Here is a 9,640-nt window from a genome sequence, read left to right as displayed (position 1 = left end):
GTTGACCAGGATGGTCTCGATCTCTTGACCTCGTGATCCACCCGCCTCGGCCTCCCAAAGTGCTGGGATTACAGGCTTGAGCCACCGCGCCCGGCGCTGGTTGCAATTTTAAATTGGACTTGCTGGCTGGGCCTGGTGGCTCATGCCTGTAATCCCAGAACTTTGGGAGGCAGAGGTGGGAGGACCTCGTGAGCCCAGGAGTTCAAGACAAGCTTGTGCAATGTAGCAAGACCCCCCGTCTCTACAAAAAACTTTAAAAAATTATATGGGCTTGGTGGCGCATGCCTGTGGTCCCAGCTACCTGGGAGGCTGAGGTGGGAGGATCGCCTGAGCCCGGGAGATCAAGCTGTAGTGGGCTGTGATCATGCCACTGTACTCCAGCCTGGGTGACAGAGTGAGACCCTGTCTCTAAAGTGAATGAATAAATACAAGTTAAATAGGTCTTGCTGAGAAGGGGACATTTGAGCAAGGGTCTGAAGGAGGCGGGTGTCTCGGGAGGTCCGTGCTGGGCAAAAGGCACAGCCAGTGCAGAGGCCCCAGGTTGGAACATGTCTGTGCGTATGTGGGGGTAGGACGGGCCCCCGTGATGCTGTCATGGGCAGCCTCCTGTCCCCTCTGGCCACCCCCCAGCACTGCCTCTGCTTCAGAGCTAGGCCCGTGAGTCAGGTTTGACCTTACTCGCCTCCTGTGTCCTGAATGGGCGGGTGCCCCCGAGCCCTAAGGGACAGACAGGCTGGGTTCAAACAGGCAGGGCTGTGACCCTGTGACAGGTGCAGGCAGCCCCCCTGCAGTCATCCAGGCCCACGGGGTACTTCTGAGCCAGGCTGGATGGATGACGGCCTCCACGTGGTGTTGTGTAAGTCACTGTCACAGCTCCATTGGAGTCTTTGGTGTTGGTGACCTGAGACCAGGGTAACAAAGGAAGCCAGCTCGGTAAGGCTGTTCCCCACAGCCTTCTCCAGCCACACAGGAGGGACCTCTTCCCGAAGTTCCAGGTTACGAGCCTCCCCGCTGTCCTCACCGGGATGAGAAAGTAAAACTATTCACTGGAGTCTGAGCCATTTCTGGCACTCTGCTCCCCACCCCTTGCTTCCGGCCTTCCCACCGGCCCCTGGGACAGAGCAGGAAACCCTGGAGCTCCCCCTCAGCCCCCACCTCTGTGTTCACTGCAGGCCCCGCCTTTGAGTTCAGCTAAGGGAGGCCTCAGGAAGGCTCTGTTTGGGTTTTCCACCCCATACCTGAATGTGTTGTGAGTAGCCAGTGAGTCAGCTCCACAAGCCACACACACTGCCCGTGGCCAGACATGACTCAGGCAAGGTGTGGCTCCTCCTGGGGCACCCTGCATGCTTCCTGTGGCCCGGGTGTGACACATGGTCATGGGACACGCCAGTGCACGTTCCTGTCCTGGCCTCTCGGGCAGCCTTCCTGGCTGGCTTGAGAATCAGAGCATGGGGACGCCTGCAAAGTATGAACAGCTCCACACAGGGGCCTCTTCCAGGACTCTGGTGAACAGCAGCCTGGTGGCTGCACATTTGGGGCCACTTCTGAGCTCTGCCTGTGGTTAAACGCACATGATATGAGCAGATTTCATAACCCATGGCCCCTGCCACCATCTAGAACTTGGCTGGGAGCTCTGGAATCTCTGTGCCAACCCTCAGGCTCTCACATAATTTATGTTGATTATGTTAACGGTGCTCCTTTAATAGTTGGTGTTTCTTGTATAGTGTACAACCTGAACAACCATCCAGGGCATCCCTGCCCTTAGGTCAGCACTGGGTCAGGTGTTGTAGCCCCTTTTCTGAAAGGATTACCAAAAACTGGCCACAAATAACCTCTTTTGAATACTGGGGATGACTTCATGATCAGCACCCCCTATCCTTCAGGACCTGAAACCCCAAGAGCCTCTCTGGAGTTGATTATCTGGGTGCGTCAGATTGAGCCAGAAGGAGATAGGGGAGAGAGAGCTAGATCTTGTCTCTTTGTCCCAGGAGCCTCTTGCATAGACCCGTTGCCGGCAAAGCATGGAAAAACCCAGAGAAGCCTAAGGGCTCCAGCAGATAGCGAGGCTGTTTTGGGGTCTCCTCTTTCTTGTCCCCCTCCTGTTCATAGAGGCTCTCCAAAGAGGTCCAGAATGCCCTGGCCAGAGCGAGCAACACGGCCGAGGAGACTATCAGCGCCATGAAGACCGTCCGGAGTTTCGCCAATGAGGAGGAGGAGGCAGAGGTGTACCTGCGGAAGCTGCAGCAGGTGTACAAGCTGAACAGGAAGGAGGCGGCCGCCTATATGTACTACGTCTGGGGCAGTGGAGTACGTGCCCCTGGGCCCAGGCAGCTCTGGCTGTGGAGGGATGGGAGGCAAACATGGGGGAAGCCCTCAAGCTAAGACATGAGCCCTGCGTGTTGGCAGCAAGCTGCTGGAGAATCTTTCTTCTTTTTTTTTAAATGAGACATAGTCTCGCTCTGTCCCCCAGGCTGGAGCGCAGTGGCGCGATCTCAGCTCACTCCAACCTCTGCCTCCTGGGTTCACCTGCCTCAGCCTCCCATGTAGCGGGGACCACAGGCACCTGCCACCATGCCTGGCTAGTTTTTGTATTTTTGATAGAGATGGGGTTTCACTGTGTTGGCCGGGCTGGTCTTGAACTCCTGAGCTCATGTGATCCGACTGCCTTGGCCGCCCAAAGTGCTAGGATTACAGAGTGAGCCACCTCTCCCAGCTGAGAATCTTTCCTGGCTTTCCAGGAAGCAATGCAGCCTCTTGTCTCCCTCTCACCTGGGTGTGGGGTGGCAGGGTGGGAGCTTTCTTTTCCCAGCTGGGGAAACATCCTTGCTGAGGCAGGAAGTCAGCAGGTCCCTAGGCCACTTTCGGGCAGGTCTCATGTCATAGCCACACACACCCCCAACAGTGTCTGGTGCGCTCCCGGGGGTGAGTCACAACCCCTCCTTGGAGGATGGGGAGCACTTGGATCATGTCATTGCCCCACTGGCCACACGTGGGAGGTGGGCAGGTCAGGGCACAGCCGGGGGGGAATGAGGAGGGTTTGGAGTGAGAGGGAGGAGGGAGCCGGTGGTCTACAGGGGAGCCAGGGGACAGAGGATATCTGGGTCCTCCTGGGGCCACCACCTCCCAAAAGCACCAGCCAAGGAGGAGAGGAGGGGCTAAGGGCCAGGCCAGCTGGTGGAGCCTCTTAGCAATCTGTCTGCCTGCAGGGGATGCCTTTGCAGCTTCCACCAAAGCGCGGTGGTCCAGACAGCAGCCTAGCTCTGGCTGGGCATGAGGAGGACAAATGGAGTCCCTGGCGGGGTTGTGGGCTGCCATGGGTACTCAGACTCCACTCCCCTCCCAGACATCCACCAGGCACCACAGGAAGGCACGGGTGCCCCCAACACAGCCCCTTCTTCACAGAACCCCACTGGGAGAGGAAACAGAGCTCGTCATCCCCCTCTGCCCCGCTCGCTGTGTGACCTTAGCCAGGGCACTCGCCCTCTCTGAGTCATGCTCTTCCCCATGAGGAGGACGAATAGCTACTGCATGGCTGAGTTGAGGAGCCTGGGGGTGGCATGTGTGTGCCAGGGCCTCACAAAGAAAGCCTTGTTCTGCAGCCAAGCCCACAGCCTGCTCCAGCTGGAGGCCTCTGCAGGGAAATGCTTGGGGCAGAGGCAGGCATGAATGACAGGCCTTGGAAGATACCCCTGGCAATGGCTGGCATTTCAGTTTGTGGCTGGGTCTGCCCTCACCTCCCCCTGCAGCCTGGGATGGGGCAGGGAATGGGGGATGGTGGGGGATCTAAGGCCCCCTGACCCACATCCGCTGTCCCTCTGCCCCAGCTCACGCTGCTGGTGGTGCAGGTCAGCATCCTCTACTACGGAGGCCACCTTGTCATCTCGGGCCAGATGACCAGCGGCAACCTCATCGCCTTTATCATCTACGAGTTTGTCCTGGGAGACTGTATGGAGGTGAGGGGCATGCGTTGGGGGATCCGGAGAGAAGGGAGGGGTGTGGGGAAGAGGGATCTTAACCGGGTAGGGGTACTCTGGGGGCTCCAAGCAATGTGGTATTTCTCTCTAAGGTAAGTAGGGGAGACAGCACGATCATATCAAGAATGATAATACTGGGCCGGGCACGGTGGCTTACACCTGTCATCCCAGCACTTTGGGAGGCCGAGGTGGGTGGATCACTTGAGGTCAGGAGTTCGAGACCAGCCTGGCCAACATGGTGAAACCCCGTCTCTACTAAAAACACAAAAATCTGCTAAGCATGTTGGTGGGTACCTGTAATCCCAGCTACTTAGGAGGGGAATTGCCTGAACCCTGGAGGTAGAGGTTGCAGTGAGCCGCGATCACACTACTGCACTCCAGCCTGGGTGACTAAGCAAGACTATGTCTCAAAAATAAATAAATAAATAAAAATTTAAAAATTAGCCAAGTATGGTGGTATATGCCTGTAATCCCAGGTACTTAGGAGGCTGAGGCTGGAGGATCACTTTAGCCTGGGAGGTCAAGGCTACAATGCCACTGCACTCCAGCTTGGGTGACAGAGAGAGGCCCTGTCCCAAAAAGAAAGAAAGGGCCGGGCACAGTGGCTCACACCTGTAATCCCAGCACTTTGGGAGGCCAAGGCCCGTGGATCACCTGAGCTCAGGAGTTTGAGACCAGCCTGGCCAACAGGAAACGCCGTCTCTACTGAAAATACAAGATAAGCTGGGCAAGGTGGCACACGTCTGTAACCCCAGCTACTTGGGAGACTGAGGTAGGAGAATCGCTTGAACCAGGGAGGTGGAGGTTACAGTGAGCCAAGATCGCGCCACTGCACTCCAGCCTGGGCAACAGAGTTTCTGAGACTTTGTCTCAGAAAAACAAAAGAAAGAATGTTAATATCTGGGTCCTCCTGGGGTCAGAGAAGCCAACAAGTGACACCAGTGCCCTTTAGGAACAGAGGTGATTTCAGGAATTGGTCTTAACACCTCCGTGAGAAGTTGAAGTGATGTGGAAATTCCCATTTCTCAGAAAAGAAAACTGAAGCTCAGTGGTGAAGTAACTCGCCCACCACGCTTGCTGGCGGATCGGAGCTCAGAGCCAGCCGTGTCTGACTTCCTGAGAGGAAGCCTACTTCCAGAGGAGCGCTTCGGAAATGCAAGGGTGTTTTAGATTGTCTCAATTTTGACTTGTGCACAAACAGATCCTGAGACGGGATTGGAGTGCAACTGATGTGTTTGGGAGGTGATCCCAGGAAACGGGGGTGGGAGTGGAAAGTGAAATGTGGAAAGAAGTCAGCAGAGTGGGTGATGGAGCCAGTCACCGGGGTGGGCAACTGAGGCAGGATCCTTCTGGTGGACAGGGTAGGGCACATCCCATCTGAGTAGAGTCATCCCATCTGAGGACCAGGGAGCTGGGGCGTTTACACCCAAGCTGCCACCAGCCATTGCTCCAGGTCAGCCTGGGATGAGGGTGTTAATTCTCTTGTCTGCCCTACTGCCACGAAAAAGCCCGCAGCCCGCAGGCAGTAAGAGGTTGGTTGAGTCTTTGCGTCCTGCGATTCTCCTGCCTCAGCCTCCCGAGTAGCTGGGACTGCAGGCGTGTACCACCATGCAACAAGGATGTTGGTGGGGTGTTCCCAGCATCTGCTACCCAGGCCATTGCATCTGCTGGAGAATCATACCTGCCATATTATTTGACTGAGCAGTGACTCTGCCCCTGGGAATCCATGCTTCAAGAGTACTCACAGCAGTGGGCAAAGATGTATGTCCAGAGATGGTCAGTGCAGTATTGTTTATTTTTTATTGTTATTATTGTTATTACTGTTTGAGACAGTCTTGCATTGTCACCCAGGCTGCAGTGCAGTGGTGTGATCATGAGCCACTGCGGCCTTGACCTCCTGGCCTCAAGCGATCTTCCTGCCTTAGCCACCTGAGTAGCTGGGATTACAGGCACATGCCATCATGCCCAGCTAATTATTATTATTATTATTTTTGAGACGGAGTCTCACTCTGTTACCCAGGCTGGAGTGCAGTGGTGCAATCTCGGCTCACTGCAATCTCCACCTCCCAGGTTTAAGCTATTCTTCTGCCTCAGCCTCCCCAGTAGCTGGGATTACAGGCGCATGCCACCGCACCCAGCTAATTTTTGTATTTTTAGTAGAGATGGGGTTTCACCATGTTGGTCAGGCTGGTCTTGAACTGCTGACCTCAAACGATCTGCCTGTCTCGGGCTCCCAAAGTGCTGGGATTACAGGCGTGAGCTACTGCTCCTGGCCAGGTCTGGGATTTTGAGTGTTTACTACCTGCTGTTGTCTTCACAATAACAGGACACAGGTGCTGATGTCACCCCCATTTCACCAATGAGGACATTTAGTGCCTAAGAGCCTGAACTCAGGAGACAGAGAGGCCTGGATTCAAAAGCTGACTCTGCCATTTCTAGGCTGTGTGACCTGGGCCAAGTTACTTGAGCCCTCTGTGCCTGAGTTTCCTCATCAGTGAAAAAGAGATAGGTTAGAACCTATCTCTTAATATATAGTGCGTGCTCAGCTGGGCACACTTTGGGAGGCTGAGGCAGGCAGATCCCTTGAGCTCAGAAGTCGACAACATGGTACAGCCCCGTTTCTACTGAAAATACAAAAAATTAACTGCGTCTGGTGGTGGCTTATGCCTATGGTCCCAGCTACCTGGGAGGCTGAGGTTGGAGAATCGCTTGAACCTCGGAAGGAGGCGGAAGTTGCAGTGAGCAAGATCGAGCCACTGCACTCCGCCCTGGGTGACAGAGTGAGACCTTCCTCTCAAAAAAAATAAATGAAAACAGAATGCTCAAGAAAATGGGCCATTATTATAACTTATATTCATATCTATATATTTTTATCCAAGGAGAATATATTTATGTATAGTACACATTGAGACACATTTTAAAAATTGAAATCAAGCCAGGTCTGGTGGCTCACACCTGTAATCCCAGCACTCTGGGAAGCTGACGTGGGCAGATCACTTAAGGTCAGGAGTTTGAGACCAGGCTGGCCTACATGGTGAAACCCCGTCTCTACTGAAAATACAAAATTAGCTGGGCATGGTAGCAGTTGCCTATAATCCCTGCTACTCGGGAAGCTGAGGTGACAGAATCACTTGACGTGGGAGGCGGAGGCTGCAGTGAGCTGAGATCGTGCCACCACACTCCATCCTGCGTGACAGAGTGAGACTCCGTCTCCAAAAAGAAAGAGCTGTGCTATGGTAATTGAAAGACCACGGCTGGATTCCCGCTGTGCCGCACCCCTGCCGGTTTCTACGCTTCCGTCTGCTCCTGTGGGGGTGATGGCTCCCACTCAGCCGGATGCCTGGAGAGCTGGTGGTGATGCTGCTGTCCCAACCTCCCCTATTGACTTATCTAATGCACCAGCAGGTGGCCAGGTGGCCTTCTGCCCCTCCCCCCAGAACTGCTGCAATGTCCTTGCTCTCTCTGTACCCGCCTCATCTTTCTAGTACCAGGGGTGGGTCCCAGGAGTTGGGTGTCGGTGGGACAGGAACGTGTGTCTCCTCTCCCCAGTCCGTGGGCTCCGTCTACAGCGGCCTGATGCAGGGAGTCGGGGCTGCTGAGAAGGTGTTTGAGTTCATCGACCGGCAGCCAACTATGGTACACGATGGCAGCTTGGCCCCCGAGCACCTGGAGGGCCGAGTGGACTTTGAGAACGTGACCTTCACCTACCGCACTCGGCCCCACACCCAGGTCCTGCAGGTGAGGGCACGGCTCGAGGCCTGCCAGAATTGGCCTTTCCCTCACCCCGTTTCTCATTCGCTTCCTACACCCCAGGCTGTGCCACCGCAGCCGGGAATATGTCAGGCAATGTCCCTGCCCTCAAGGAGTTTTGGGCTCCAGTTGGGAAAGACGGATCCTTAACAGAATGATTTCAGATAAGAAGTACTAGAAAGAAAATAGGTCAGGGTGCTGTGGTAGGAATGGTCCATGGGACTGGTGATAACCATCTAGGAGGGCTTCTTGGAGGAGGGGACATTTGAGGTGAGACCTCACCAGGGGGCTCCCTGCAGAGAGAACATTCCAGACAGAGGAAACAGCAAATCTAAAGGTGCTTTGAAGTCCTAGTGTCCTAGAAAGGAGAACATTTAGGGGCCAGCGGTGCCAAAGCAAGGCAGAGGCACATGGGTTGGGCTGGGAAGGGCACCCACCTGTGTCCAAGGCCAGGGCATCCAGTCCCGGGACCTGAGCCAATGACCCCACACTGTGCCTGTGTGTTCTTTGTAGAATGTCTCCTTCAGCCTGTCCCCTGGCAAGGTGACAGCCCTGGTGGGGCCCTCGGGCAGTGGGAAGAGCTCCTGTGTCAACATCCTGGAGAACTTCTACCCCCTGGAGGGGGGCCGGGTGCTGCTGGACGGCAAGCCCATCGGTGCCTATGACCACAAGTACTTGCACCGTGTGGTATGTGGACGGGCCTGGGCCGCGGTCCTCTGCCCCTTCTGTGTCTAACCGTCTTTCTTATGAGCTGAGATACATGGACAGTTCAAAGAATTATCACCAATTAACAGTGCCCTTCTGGAGAAACGGAATGTTCTTGGCCAGGGGTGGTGGCTCACACCTGTAATCCTGTAATCCCAGCACTTTGGGAAGCCAAGGCTGGAGGATCACTGCAGGCCAGCCTGGACGACATGGTGAGACCATGTCTCTAGTAAAAAGAAGAAAAGGGCAGGTGTGATGGCCCACACCTGTCATCCCAGCACTTTGGGAGGGAGAGGTGGGTAGATTGCTTGAGGTCAGGAGTTCAAGACCAGCCTGCCCAGCATGGTAAAACCCCGTCTCTACTAAAAATATAAAAATTAGCTGGGTCTGGTGGCACATGCCTGTAATCTCAGCTACTCAGGAGGCTGAGACACGAGAATCACTTGAACCCGGGAGGTGGAGGTTGCAGTGAGCCGAGATTGGGTCACTGTACTGCAGCCTAGGCAACAGAGTCAGACTGTCTTAAGAAAAAAAGAAAAAGAAATAGAACATTCCAGCACTCCAGAAACCTTCTGCTTCCCCTGCCATGTGTCCCTTCTCTTCCCCTAAGAAGTAATGTCTTGACTTTGAGCGTCTTCATGTTCTTGCTTGTCACTGGTCCTGCCGTCTCTGTGCGCACCCCCGAGCAGCATAGCTCTGTGCTGCCTGCTCTGAACTTCATCCGGTTAAAGTGTGATTGGTGTGAGGATGAGTTTGTCTTGTGTCTCCCGCTTGACATTGTGAGTCATCCAGGTTGAGGCTGGGGACAGAATTCATTCATTTTCATTGCCGGGTGACAACCCACTGTACAAAGGTTTATCACAACTATTTATGCATTCTGGACATTTGGGTTGTTTCCCTTTATTTTTTTTTTTTAGACGGGGTCTTGCTCTGTCGCCCAAGCTGGAGTGCAATGGTGTGATCTCGGCTCACTGCAGCCTCTCCCTCCCAGGTTCAAGTGATTGTCCTGTCTCAGCCTTCCTAGCAGCTGGGATTACAGGGGTGCACCACCACGCCCAGCTAATTTTTGTGTTTTTAGTAGAGACGGGGTTTCACACTTTGCCCAGGCTGTTTTCAAACCCCTGACCTCAGGTGATAACGCCTGCCTCAGCCTCCTGAAGTGCTGGGATTATAGGCATGAGCCACCGTGCCCAGTTGGGTTGTTTCCATAT

At 54.6% G+C, this 9,640-nt stretch overlaps 1 protein-coding gene across 3 annotated transcripts in view; it reads left to right on the top strand.

Moving 5' to 3' along the window:
* The window catches only part of ABCB9 (ATP binding cassette subfamily B member 9), a 37,749-nt gene that overhangs the window by 16,515 nt on the left and 11,594 nt on the right, over positions 1-9,640 (top strand). For all 3 annotated transcript variants that reach the window (XM_037744230.1, XM_017544356.2, XM_017544354.2), the window contains exons 6-9: positions 2,110-2,307; positions 3,825-3,953; positions 7,524-7,712; positions 8,238-8,411. In XM_037744230.1, the coding sequence (XP_037600158.1) occupies positions 2,110-2,307; positions 3,825-3,953; positions 7,524-7,712; positions 8,238-8,411 (690 nt within the window). The remainder of the gene's footprint in view (positions 1-2,109; positions 2,308-3,824; positions 3,954-7,523; positions 7,713-8,237; positions 8,412-9,640) is intronic.

This window comes from Cebus imitator, unplaced genomic scaffold (genome assembly GCF_001604975.1).
Source record: "Cebus imitator isolate Cc_AM_T3 unplaced genomic scaffold, Cebus_imitator-1.0 Scaffold169, whole genome shotgun sequence".
Taxonomy (NCBI): domain Eukaryota; kingdom Metazoa; phylum Chordata; class Mammalia; order Primates; family Cebidae; genus Cebus; species Cebus imitator.
Note: the sequence above shows the minus strand (reverse complement) of the source record. Positions and strands in the feature narration are given on the sequence as shown.